This window comes from Jaculus jaculus, chromosome 4, assembly GCF_020740685.1.
Source record: "Jaculus jaculus isolate mJacJac1 chromosome 4, mJacJac1.mat.Y.cur, whole genome shotgun sequence".
Lineage (NCBI taxonomy): Eukaryota > Metazoa > Chordata > Mammalia > Rodentia > Dipodidae > Jaculus > Jaculus jaculus.
The window spans coordinates 62,778,636-62,792,989 of record NC_059105.1 but is presented as its reverse complement, the minus strand read 5'-3'; the positions used below and the strand labels follow the sequence as shown (position 1 = coordinate 62,792,989).

Sequence of the window (14,354 nt, the reverse complement as noted above, 5' to 3'; positions counted from 1 at the left end):
GTTCCTTTACATAAAGCAGATGTCAGCCAATCTGAAAGCTGTGTGCCACTATTGCACTGGCATGTACATCTTGTCAGGGTGATTGCTCCTGAGTAGTTTAGACTTCTGTTTACTTAGAACAATGTTGGCCACTTTCCCCCAGTAGCTTGTGTAGTACTTTCCAGCACTAGATGGGCTGTCTGGGGACTTGCTCTCTTCCAGGTTCCAGCCAGGTCTCTCCATGCTCTGTGTGGGCAGTTTATGGCGTCTTCAGCAATAGGGTCTTTTGCATCAGGCAGGTAATCAAGTGAGAAAACTATAATTATTAAGGTTTTACATTTTTAGTTTATATTTCATGAATGTGTTAAAAGACAGAAGACTTTGAAAAGCTATGAATGACATATGCTAGTGGGGGGTGGGGGAGGAAGGCTGGGCATGATGAGTCCTTCTTTCAATCCCAGTACTCAGGAGCCTGAAGTAGGAGTATTGTTATGTGTTTGAGGTCAGCCTGGGCTACAAAGAAATTCTGGGTCAGCCTGGCTAGAGGGAGACCTGCCTAGAAAAAGAAAGAAAGAAAAGTATCTCATACTTCTTAGGGAGAATACTTTCTTTTGTCTTCTTTTTTTCAATACTGTGTGCTAGCTAATTGCACCACTGGAGCTCTGAGCTAATGTTATTTCAGATTGCAGAAACTGTGCTTAAAACAAAGGGTATAATTTTACAGGCAGCATTGCCTTTAAAAACTTGCATTGTATGGGCTGGAGAGATGGCTTAGTGGTTAAAGCAACTTGCCTGCAAAGCCAAAGGATCCAGGTTTAATTCCCCAGGACCCACATAAGCCAGATGTACAAGGTGGCACATGTACCCGGAGATCATCTGCAGCACCCGAAGGCCCTAGTGTGCCAATTCTTTCTCTATCTGCCTCTTTATCTCTCCTCTCTCTCAAATAAAAACCAAAAAACTTGCAATATAGTGAAGGAAACAGTTCAGTAAAGGTCTTTGTTACAGTATTGTATGAGAAACATATTATCTTTGACACTCTTGTACCAGGCATTGCTCTAGATATTAGGAATACAGCAAAAAAGTAGAATAGAAAACCTTTTCTGTGGACATAGCTCCATTCTAATAGAGGAGATATTAAATAATAAATATTAGATGGTATTAAATGCTACATGAATTAACATTGGGTCACATGATAGGAAGTGACTGTGTATTCACCTTAGTTTGAGCAATGAATAGAGGCTTTAAAATGTGATATTTGGACATTTTTGAAAAATTTAAAAGGGCCTAATAATGTAAATTCAGAGAAGAATGTTCCAGGCAGCAGGAATAGTTGGTATTAAGGCTCAAGATTAGCATGAGTTTGTTATATTCAGTGAAAGAAGCCAGGACCAGTTTTGGGTATGGATTGAGAATGGAAGATGAGGCTGAGGTAGTAGGTAGGGTCTACATCATCTAGACCTTGTATACTTAGGGTTAAGAGTTTAATAACATTTTAATGAAAATGGAGTGGAAATCCACTGGAATAATTTACACTTGGAGTGCTGTGATCTAGTGACATTGAAAAAGGCATTTTGACTGCAATGTGGAGAATGATTAGAGGCAGGAAGTCACATTCAGACATAGTTGTCTAGGTGGGATCTAGACTAGGAATGATAGATACCTGGTGCATTTGGGTTATCTTTTGGGAGCTTGTTGCAGCATACTTGCTAATGCATTAAGATGTAAGGGTAATCAGATGATTTTTGGCTTGGACAGGTAATTGGATATGTTTACCTTAGGAAGACAGGGGGACAAGCAAGTTTGAAAGAGCTTGTTTCACAATGAAATGGAGATGTTAAGGAGACATTTAAATGCATAGCCCTAGGAGGACCATAGGTTACTATTTGGGAATTAGTGACATGCAGATGGTATTTAAAGCTACAGACTCCCTGAGATCATTCATCAGTAATAATCAAGGCCACTAGTAAGTGGCAGATTGGAATTCAAATTCAGATTTTACTGAAACAGGATCTGTTCTATTAAATTACTACAACATATTTTCACATTTAGATTGGCTAGCACATATTTCCTTAAAAATTTACCAGTATGCAATTGACAGTAATGATTTGGAATTATGGTGGTATTTTCTTCTTTTAATAATATTTTCTTAGTAATTACTTTAATATAATGTGGATTGGTGATTATTCATTAGATTTGGGGTAAATTTAATTTTCTTATAATTGATAATTACAAAAAAAATCAGAAAATTTTCTGTTGAAGCTGTCTTTATGATTGTATCCTTCAGAAATCTAAGTTGCTTTAAAATAGGGGTAAACTGAAGTTATATGTTGGTATACAATTTGATAATTGGGTATCTTTTTTTTTTAACCCACTACCACAGTGAAATCCTTAGTTAAAATGTTTTGATATTATTGGTAGTTGATTATATTAATATAGTGTGTGTGTGTGTGTGTGTGTGTGTATTTTTTGGTTTTTCGAGGTAGGGTCTCACTGTAGCCCAGGCAGACAGACCTGGAATTCACTATGGAGTCTCAGGGTGGCCTTGAACTCACAGCATTTCCTCCTACCTCTGCCTCCCAAGTGCTGAGCTTAAAGGCGTATGCCACCATGCCCGGCTAGTTAATATATATTTAATAAGTTATGTTGAGGTAATTTTTTTGGTCCATGTCTTCTTAAAGCATCTTCCTATTTTTATGTTTCTAGCATCTCACACAGTTTTTGGCACATTGGAGACCATTTATTTGTTGATTAAAATGATATGTCAAAATAATATGATGTGCTGGGCATGGTGGTACACACTTTTAATCCCAGCACTCGGGAGGCAGAAGTAGGAGGATTGCCATGTGTTTGAGGCCACCCTGAGACTAACTACATGGTGAATTCCAGGTCAGCCTGGGCTAGAGTGAGACCCTACCTCAAAAATAAACAACAAAAAATAATAATGATAATGATGTGTTGTGTCTATATTATTTTAACATATTTAGATCAAAAAGCAGTTCACATGACTAGCAAATCAGAGTTTACATTGTCATGTCATATAACAAAGTTAAAATGGAATAAATTCTTATAAATTTTGTACTTCTTTTTTATTACCTTAATTATGTTCCATTATGATGTATTTCTGTGTGCTTTGTTACTTTTGATATGTATTTAGGTGTGTATGTGTGCTTATGTGTGTGAGGGGCATATGTACGTGTTTGACAGCACATATGTGGAGTCAGAGACAACTTATAAGATCATTCCTTGCCTCCCACTTCCTTTGAGGCATAGTCACTTGTTCATTGTTCATCCTTTGTTCACTAGGCTAGCTGTAAATTCTCCTCTTTCTGCTTCCCATCTCTGTGGGTGGTATTCTGGGACTTCAGAAGCTACCATGGCTTCTGGATTTTGCCTGGGAGTCTGGGGTTCTGGACTCAGGTACTCAGACTTGCCCATCAAGTGCTTTGTCTACTAAACAATCTAACCTGCCACATTAGGCATTAAAACTAATATTTATGTGTGTACGTGTGTGTGAATGTCTATGTGCATGCACCAGGGTCTCACGCCACTGCAAACACACACCAGATGCTAGTACCACCTTTTGCATCTGGCTTTATGTGGGTTCTGGGGAATCAAACTGGGCCAGCAGGCTTTATAAGCAAGTGTCTTTAATGCTATGCCATCTCCCCAGACCTATGGCATTTTTCAAACTGTTTTTGTTTCCCTTCTCACATTATCTCCCTTCACACTTGTGTTTTTCCCCCACTGTAGCCTCCTTTGTGCTTTCATGCCTGCTGCCTTTTCTCATCACATCTTGTTCCCCTCTTCTGGTCTCCTAACCTGTATCCATCTCACATCCCTTTAGAGTTCAACTGCATGTGAGGCAGAACATGCAACATTTGTCTTTCTGGGTTTGGGTAATTTTTTCCCATTTTATCCACTATCCTGCAAATTTCATTTTACTTTTCTTTGCAGCAGAATAAAATTACATTGTGTATATGTACCATTTTATTACTCTTCTCTTTTAAATTGATGAATTAAATGGTTTTAAAATAGAATGCTTTTTCAACCTAGAAATTAGGTGTCTCTCATGTACTTACCATTTTACTTTTGCCTTAGACCTACTGAACTTGATGCTCTGGTATTTGGCCATTTGTACACCATTCTGACCACACAGTTGACCACTGATGAGCTTTCTGAGAAGGTGAAAAACTACAGCAACCTCCTTGCTTTCTGTAGAAGAATTGAACAGCACTATTTTGAAGATCGTGGTAAAGGCAGGTTGTCTTAAAATTATGTGCTATTATTTTAAAGGAACTGATGTTTGAAATATGTCATTTGAATGTCATAATAGAATTGCTTTCAGACTTTCAAAACCAAAATCACTGTTTTTTTTAAACCTCAGAACAAATTATATAATGTGTTGTATACATGTTGTTTACACTGTTATTTGTATACATATTAATTTTGAATTGTTTCACATTCATTATATTCCATATCTTGATTTTTTTGTTTCCTTATAAGAGTATCAAAATAAACATTAAACAACTGTATGGTGGTTGTATTTACTTTCTTTTGATCTTTCTGAGAGCTGTTTTCTAAGGCAAGTAATCCCTGTTACTAAATGCCAGGTGAAACTGATCATGGGGAAAATGTTCTTAACAAATGTGCTGGAGTTGATTGCAAGGTGTCATTCAAAAAGGCATGGATTGGACCTGTAAGAACATTTTTCACTTTAAATTGACATGAATTAAGCAACATTTGGGATAGGTTACAAGGACTCAGATTTTGGAGACAAGAACATTTTAATAATACTCCTTTATTACTTTTGGGGGGAAGGGTGGGTAGTCTTCACAGAAGTATTGATGGGAACTCATAAACACTGAGAATTATGTGTTATCTTTTCATATTTTCTAATGCTTTATGTCTTTTAAAACTTGCAGTGCTATAAAGAATCACCTGTCAAAGCTGTTGTTAACATGTCTGGAATAATAGTATTTATTTACCCCTTATGAAGGATTATTAACTCACTTAATCCCTAGAAGAATACTATGATTATAATCATATGATAGATCTTTTTGATATGATTTGGGACTTTTGTGCTGTATTTAGGACATCCTTCCTAGTCTTTATGTAAAAGTCACTGATGGAACTCTAAAATACAAAGGCCTTATTGTCTTCCATGGAAAGTGACTCCTAAGCTTTGTGTAGCATTCATTTTAATTCACAGGTGGGCATGTCTTACAGGCAAGTTTGCTTGTGAGTAGAAATGTAACTCATTGTATGATGATGAGTAAAATCTTTCATTAATTTTTAAGTTTCCCTTTTTAAATGAAACCAAAAATAATTATGAGCCAGCATGGTGGCGCATGCCTTTAATCCCAGCACTTGGGAGGCAGAGGTAGGAGGATCACCAGAAGTTCAAGGCCACCCTGAGACTACATAGTGAATTCCAGGTCAGCCTGGGCTAGAGTGAGACCCTACTTCAAATACCCCCCCCCCAAAAAAAACATTATGAATGAAGGAGATAGACTCTTCAGGTTCTGACTGCCAAGAAGAACTTTCCTGTAAAAAGAAACCAACCTTGCCAGGCAAGGTGGCTTACACTTCATTTTAGCATATGGAGGACTATTCTAGGAGAATTTCCAATAGCTTGTGGTCAGCCTGGGCTACAGAGTAAATTCCAGGTCAGCCTGTCATAGAGGGAGATCCTGTTTCACCAAAAAAATCCAAAAAAAAAAAAAAAAAAAAAAAAAACCCCAACAACAAAACAAACCAACCAACCCCTTCCCCCCACCCAGTCTCTGTCATTCTATGTTCTTCTATGTTCTATTCTGGCATTTTTGAATACAATGACAATGTAGAGAGATTATATTAAAAAGTCTTCTGAAACCATACAAAACAATGCTACCAGGAATGTAGTTTATAAAATAGCTTACAGAATCTCCTAAGCACTGAGAAGTACTCTTTTAAGTTTTATCTGTAAAAGTCACTTCAGGGCTGGAGAGATGGCTTAGCAGTTAAGCGCTTGCCTCTGAAACCTAAGGACCCCGGTTTGAGGCTCGATTCTCCAGGACCCATGTTAGCCAGATGCACAATGTGGCGCATGCATCTGGAGTTCGTTTGCAGTGGCTGGAAGCCCTGGCACGCCCATTCTGTCTCTCTCTCTACCTCTTTCTCTGTTACTCTCAAATAAATAAAAATGAACAAAAAATTAAAACAAAAAAGTAACTTCAGAGAAGAGTGTCACCACTGTGACTCCTGTTCTTCTCTGGCCAGCTGGCTAGCCTCCCATCACAGCATAGCCAACGATCAGGAAATGGTAATGGTAGGTATGCCACTGCTGATCACTGAGTTAGAGATATGCCCTGCTGTAACAAGCACTACCACAATGGATGCCCACACTCTCCATCTTAGCTCCACATAGCTAGGGACTAAATACCAGCTGGTACCGCTGATGACATTGCCACAGGGAAAATACTACAGCCTCTGAGATTGTACTTGCCATAAAAGTGGTGGAATTGAACTCTTCCCCCTTCACTGTTGCTTCCCACATATTTCATTAATTCACCTGACTGAATGCTGAGCCTAAGTACTGTACGGAACACTATTTGTATAGGAGCCTGGGAAATGTAAAACTTAATTACATTTCTCAGGAGAGAGGGATGTCCTAAAAAGATGAGGCAGTGGCTCTTGAACATTAATCCACCATACTAGTTACCCCTGAGGTCATAAAGCTATTTCCAAGATTTTCTTGGGCAAATTTTGCCTTTCCTGTTAAAGTTCTTAATGTGTCTGTGTGTCTGTGATCTGGAGATATTACTTAGAAGGCCTCTGGAAAAAAACAACTGAAAGATATTACTATATCCTCTTGTCTTCATATTCATGCAAATAAAGTTTCTTATTTGCTCTAGGAAAAAATAAACTAGAAATAGAATTGAAGCTGAATCCTATCTCCTTGGAACAGAGTCCTGATTAATAAATACAGATTGTAAAACCAATTTTCCTCATTAAAGGATGAATTTACAAGGCTGGGGAAATAGCTCAGTGGCTAAAGGCGCTTGCTTGTAAAGCCTGCTAGTCTGACTTGATTCCTCAGTACCCACATAAAGCCAGATGCACAAAGTGGTGCATGTGTCTGGAGTTCATTTACTATGGGAGAGGCTGTTGCACATCTCTTCCTAAAAGATAAATAAAAATTTCAAAAAATAGCCTTTACAATAAAATGTTGCATTAATATGTAATAGTTATCAATGCCAGTAACATTTTTTTTTTTTGAAATTACAAACTGATATTACTTGGGAACACAAAGTGCTGGAAGATATAAGCAATATCTCTCTTGTACAGAAAATAAATTTTAAAATTTAGACTCAAGGAATGTTTTTGTTGTAAAGAAGCAGGATTAGGTGAACATAAAAAAGTTTTTAGGGTTTGGAGAGGTGACTTAACAGTTAAGGCACTTGACCTATAATGCCTAATGACCTGGTTCATTTCCCCAGTAAACCCAGTTGTACAAAATGGTGCATGCATCTGAAGATTGTATGCAGCAGCTGAAGGCCCTGGCATGTCCATTTTTTCTATCTATCTCTGTTTGTAAATAAATAAATAAAAATAGAGGTTGAAAAAAGGCTTGTCAGGATTTTAATAATTCTATAGGATCTGTTATATGGGCTATCTTTATTTTGCATCAAAATCAAATTGTCTTAACTCTTGTCATTTGCATTGTTTTGGTTTTACCCACTCTCTTTCAGGTTTTGTTATCTGGTAAGTCCCTATCTTGTTCTTTACTTTTCAGAATTGAAGTTTGCTCTTTGTACTTTCTTTTAAAATTCAGAATAAACCTTTACACTTTAGGATCCACCATCATTTTGGACAGTCTTCTTTGCAGAATTTTAATAATCAGTTAATCTTCTGCAGTGTTGTAGCTACCATTGATCCCATTTGGTGTATTTCTCATTTTATGGCCTATGGTTTTTATCTCTAGGAAATCATTCCTCATTTTTTTAAAGAATGTATTTTATTTATTTATTTGAGAAAGAAAGAGGCAGAGGTAAGGAAGAGAGAATGGGCGCACCAGGGCCTCCAGCCACTGCAAATGAACTCCAGATGTATGCGCCTCCTTGTGCATCTGGCGTACGTGGGTCCTGGAGAATCGAACCGGGATCCTTTGGCTTTCTTTGCAGGCAAACACCTTAACCACTAAGCCATCTCTCCAGCACCTCCCTTTTTAAGTTGAATATATCAGGTGTTTTCTCACAGTGACAAATAGCAGACTAACACGATAATTTTTTCCATGTTGGCTTCCTGATTTTTGTGTGGGTTTTGATTTATCTGGAAATTAAGGTAAAAAACTGAGAGTTAAGGTTTGGCCCTGCTGTTTATTTGTGTGTTTTGCTTATGTGATTATTTATATAAATTAAGCCAATTGTTCCAACATTTTTACAAATTCTTTGATTAGAAATTGTATATTTATACTAAATCCCAAGTTGAAATTGTGTCAGAAATGTTACTATAATGGGTTGTTTTTATAAAGTTATAGGACTTCTTGTTATTTACATCATCAGTTTTGAAATAATTACAACACAGTAGAATGTAATAGTGAAATTACATCAGGTAGTTTAAAATTTGTATGAATCAGAAGCTGTTGTAGGATATTAAAATACTTTGGGGTTATTATTGAAATTAGTCACAATTTGGAATAGCATGTTTTAGTGCCAATTTATCAATTTATCTCATTTCTAGAAAGCTAGCTTCATTTGGTTCTACCATAATCATTAATCTCTATAAACTACTAACACATAGTTTATTTGATTTGCTTACATCCCATTTAAACACTAAAACTACGTAGTATTCATTTTATCTTTTACTGTTTATAGATGAAAGCACATGGAAGGAAGAAAATACTGATTCTAATTTGAAAAACATTGTTTCTCCCTCTTGACACCTATGCTCTTCCATTATTAGGGAGAGTCAAAGATACGACCTTACCAAACAAGGAGGCTGGGATGATGGCTCAGCAGTTAAAGGCGCTTGATTGCAAGCCTGCTGCCTGAAGTTTAATCCACAGTGGCTACATTAAGCTAGACACAAAGTGGCATATCTGTAATCCCAACATACTTAACAGCAATGGTGGTGGAACCAGGAGAATCCAGAAGCTTGCAAGAAGTAGCAGCATAATTAGACCCCCATCATTTGACAATTAGATAATGAAGATGTGGTACATATGCACAGTGGGATTTACTCAGCAGTAAGGAAAAATGATACAATGAAATTTGCAGAAAAATGGACAGACCTGGATCAGATTATACCAAGTGAACTCACACAAGCACAGAAAGACAAACACATCATGTTCTCCCTCATCTGTGGTTCCTAGCCTAGAACAGCTTGAGTTGCAGGCATACCTGACAGGCAAACTTGGGGGACAGATAGTAGGGATGGAAGGACTTGGGCAAAGGGTAATGGGAAGGTGGGAGGAGATACAACACAAAACTAAATCCAAAAGGAATTTGTACCATAGAAACCTTCCTCATGATAGCAGACTAAAAGATATAACCCTCAATAGGAGTATATGGAGATTATCTGGTAAGAAGGGGCCTGGAGATGGTAGGATGAAGCCTAACCTTAAAACATTTGGCTCTGGATTGTAACTCTGGCTTGTAACAGAAATCAGTTACAACCCACATTGATCAGAGAGACCTACAAGGTCCCCAAACCATGACAGGCTTCTGTCAAAGCACTTGATTACCTGCCTGAGGTAAAAGGTAAGACCTTGTTGCTGAAAACACCACATATTGCCGACACAAAACATTGAACTATCTGGCTGAATCTGGAAGGAAGCCAGTTCCCAGGTGGTTAGCCAGTGTAGTGCTGAAAAGCACTGCATGAGCTGCTGGGGGGAAATGACCAACAATGTGTGTGAGCAGGGGACACTGCTATTCAAAAGCAACTAGCCTCACAAGATCTTCTATAGCCTCTCTCTCTCTTCTCTCTAACTCTTTTATATTAGTTATCTTTTTCTTCCTTTCTTTCGTAGTGGGTACTGACCTGTAACTCCCAGTACCAGCATGTGGTTTTCATCCACAATGAGCTTTAGATCAGAGAGACCTACCAGTTTTCCTAAAAGAAAGACAGATTTCTGTCAGAGTACTTGATGACCCACAGAAGGTTACTGGCAAGACCCTACTGCTGAAGACATCATATGCGTTGACACGTAAAATGGAATGGCATGGCTGGAAGCTGGAAGAGAGTCAGTTCCCAGACAGCACATCTAGTGTCAGAAGGTGCTACATGGGCGACAGGGGGAAAATGACCAATATCTGTCCAAGCAACTCATGGGCTATCCTACTTAGCAGCAAATAACCTGTCGTGATGCTCACACAAGTGCAACAGTGGCACACAGCCATGGTGGGAAGCCAACTACTCTTGATTTGGCTAACTCATCCCCTCAGTGGAATGGGACCCATAGCTGGAGCTGGGAAACAAGTCAGTACCATATCCAAACATGAGCCCGCTCTCCATTATCAAGCTACCACCAATCATAGGCTACAAGAGGGCCTACACCTATTCTCTATAAAAAATAAGGATTATCCCATTTGTGTGGTGCTAACTTTACTCTCCATTGGAGAGTCTGCTTCTCTTTTTCAGATAGACACAGATCCTAAGGAGAGGACCATCCCATCATACCTCAAAAGGGCCCCAGTTGAAACTAAGAACAAGCAAGGGTGCTGTTTTCTTGGTGAACTGGGTACCGGCACAAGGGTGAAGGAGATCGACACAATCAAGTCCTACCAAACCAGATATCCAGAGACAAAGAGGCTCCCAACACCTCATCATTGAAGCACACCCAAAATGAACCCAACATGGCTCAGGGAAGTTTTGCAGAAGAGGGGCCAGAAAGAATGTCAGAGCCACACACTGGATCATGATACACAGAGACATTTCTCCTACCCATAACTGTAGGCTAACTCCACAATGCATGACCCATATACCTCAACAAGGAGGGGCCAGGGGGAGAGATTAGGACATGGATGAGTTGAACAATGGTGCCAACTTGACTGTATTCACTGAGTATAAAAATAATTAAAATTAAAGAATACAGTGTGATTATTATGTACTATTATCATCATAATAAAAGTTATCACCACTTTTTTTTTAAAAAAAGATGTACACACTTGTGAAATAGTGGCACCTAGCCTAGGTGGGTAACCAGTGGTTCTCTGATTGGCTAAGAGATCACTTAGTGAAAAGGAACCCATAGCTGGATCTGGGAACCAAGTCAGAATCCTATAGAGACCATGATCATAGGCTCCAACAAGAAGCTCCCACTAGTCTCTGGCCAAAAGAGAGGCTCCACCCATCAAAATCTCTCCTAACTAATGCACTTACGTTGACCTCAATGTCCATTGGAGAATCAGTTTTTTTTTTTTCAGAAGGCAGCTAGAATTGAGGAGATAAACTGCCCCTCTCAGGTGAAACCACAGAGGAAATGGTCAGATGAGCAAGAGTGCAGCTGCTTCCATGGCGAGCCTGAGTACCAGTGCCAGGGTGATGGAGACGGGCACTGAGGATACTCAAAATGTACCAAAGCAGAAATTCAGAAGCTGCTGAGACCTCAAAATTAAAATAGACTTTAAGCACACTGACCACAGCTCAGGGAATTTTACAGAAGAGAAGGTGGGAAGATTGTAAGAGCCACAAAGTGGGAGAGAATATCCAGAGGCATTGCCCCACTCCCCCCCCCCCCATGACTGATTGCTGCTCTCGCAGGTCATAACCCACAACCCCATTGTGGATACAGCAATCTCAATGCGGGCCCTTAGTGGAATGGGGCCAGGGAGGAGGGAAATGATGGTACTAACACATGATGTGTCCATACAGAGTTTCTACTTAGTATTTTAAGAAAAGGTGGAAAGAGAAACACTCTTAGGTTGTTCTCTGCCTTCATATATGTGTTGCACCCTCCCTCCCCCCCACATATTTCATACACCTATACAAACTTACAAATAATTAAAGATTTAAAATCCATGGAAACAAGGCTGGAAAGATGGCTTAGCAGTTAAGGCATTTGCTTACAAAGCCTAAGTAAGGTTCCAGGTTTGATTCCCAAGAACCCACATGTAAGCGAGATGCCCAAGATGGCACATGCATCTGCAGTTTGTTTACAGTGGCTAGAGGCCCTGGTGTACCCACTGTCTTTTTTTTTTTAAAGTTTTTAAAAACTTTATTTATTTATTTGGAAGAGACAGAGAAAGGGAGAGAGAGAATGGGCACACCTGGACCTCCAGCCACTGCGAACAAACTCCAGACGCATGCAACCCTTTGTGCATCTGGCTTATGTGGGTCCTGGGGAATCTAACTCAGGTCCTTTGGCTTTGCAGGCAAAATGCCTTAACTGTTAAGCCATCTCTCCAGCCCGTCTGCATTTTTCATTCTTGCTCAATCCCTTAAAAGATTAAAAAAACAAAACAAAACATGGAAACAAACCAGCAAGCTTTTGGCATTTATTATTTTGAATATCTTACAAAGCATGTCAGATTACTAATATATTGACTTAGATGACAGGTTTATATAGGCAATTTAAGATCAGTGTCAAGCTTGATATATTAGACTTAATTTAATATTTTCTGATTTTAATTCTCAGATTTAATATATGAAATTTGAATGACTTGTGAGCTAAAACATGTTTATGAAAAAAGCATATTTAAGTATCTCTGCTCAATGTGTATTTTGCCAGTGATTAACAAGTAATAGTTTTATTTTGGATTAACCAAAAGAAATCCCACTCATGGTAGATACAGTATTATTTATGGAACTCTTCAGTTTAAAACTAAATTGAACAAGAATTATATATTTAAGAACAATAACATACAAAGAGAAAACAAACACAGCAACCACAAAGTTTTCCTCTGAAATATTGGCTTATCAAGTCTAATGCAAGATGTTCTTTACATCAGTGTAATGTTTCATTCTTAGGAAACTAGAGATAGTTAAAACATTAAGGATATTGGTATTTTTGCTTTTGATAAACACATTTAATTTGAATCCCTGGTTTGTATACTATTTTAGGTTGTAACAAGCAAGTAAGCTATTATTGTAAACTAAGATGAAAGTACCAAAAAGGAAAAGAATCAATTAAGTGCAGATGGAATTTCAAAGTCTTAAGGCAAAGCTAATCATGAATTTTTTTTTCGAATGTATGGGTTCTTAATGAAGAAAAGACCATTATCATAGTAAATAGTTGATGTTTGACTAGATTGACACACTGGTTAATAATCTGTGAATTATTCCTGAACATATAGCCACTGAGTATATGATAAGACACATTATTCATGTAATGAAAACCTACTGTATCATGTATTGACAGTCATTACCCTATATGATAGCAAAGTTCTTTCCAACTGATTAGCTTCTATGATCTGTTCTCTTACAGATTTTTGGAAGGCTGAATTTCTCAGTACACAATTTGGAAAGCATTACTTAGCATGTTCTCAAGGACTCTTACAATCTTTGTCTCTCATTATCATTTTTATATTTCATCTCCAGACTGATACTTTTTAAAAAAATATTAACAACTTCCATAATTGTAAACAATATCCTATAGTAATTCCCTCTCTCCCTCCCACTTTCCCCTTTGAAACTCCACTCTCCAACATATCCCCTCCCCCTCTCAATCAGTCTCTCTTATTTTGATGTCATGATCTTTTCTTCCTGTTATGATGGTCTTGTGTAGGTAGTGTCAGGCACTGTGAGGTCATGGATGTCCAGGCCATTTTGTGTCTGGAGAAGCATGTTGTAAGGAGTCCTCCCCTTCCTTTGGCTCTTGCATTCTTCCCATCACCTCTTCCACATTAGACCCTGAGCCTTGGAAGGTATGATAGAGATATTGCAGTGCTGAGCACTCCTGTCACTTCTTCTCAGCACCATGATGCCTTCTGAGTCATCCAAAGGTCACTGCCATCTGAAAAGAGAAGGTTCTCTATCAAAAGTGAGAGTTGCATTAATATTAGGTATGAACATTAAGAGAAGTGCTTACTGGGTAGTTTGATGAGCATAGTATATACATCAGACTGATACTTTTCAAATATATTTAAAAATTTTTATTTACTTCTTTGGGAGACAGGAAGAGGCAGAGAGAGAGAATGGGAGTGCCAGGTCTTCTAGCCACTGCAAACAGACTCCAGAGACATGTGCCACCTTGTGCATCTGGTTTATGTGGGTCCTGGGGCATCAAACCAGAGTCCTTTGGCTTTGCAGACAGGTGCCTTAATCACTGAGCCATCTCTCCAGCCTCAGACTGGTAATTTTGAGAGTTAATCAAGTTTCATATTTATATCACCACACATGCTTATTTTTACAAGTACTATTAGTTTGTCAGGAGTTAAGGTCTCAGTTTC

The 14,354-nt window shown here is 38.4% G+C and overlaps 1 protein-coding gene across 2 annotated transcripts in view; it reads left to right on the top strand.

The window, feature by feature from the left end:
• Nucleotides 1-4,514, top strand: part of Mtx2 (metaxin 2) — a 65,569-nt gene extending 61,055 nt beyond the window's left edge. For both annotated transcript variants that reach the window (XM_045147688.1, XM_045147689.1), the window contains one exon: nucleotides 4,081-4,514. In XM_045147688.1, the coding sequence (XP_045003623.1) occupies nucleotides 4,081-4,252 (172 nt within the window). In that variant the 3' untranslated portion in view covers nucleotides 4,253-4,514. The remainder of the gene's footprint in view (nucleotides 1-4,080) is intronic.
• The last annotated feature ends 9,840 nt before the right edge of the window (nucleotides 4,515-14,354 follow it).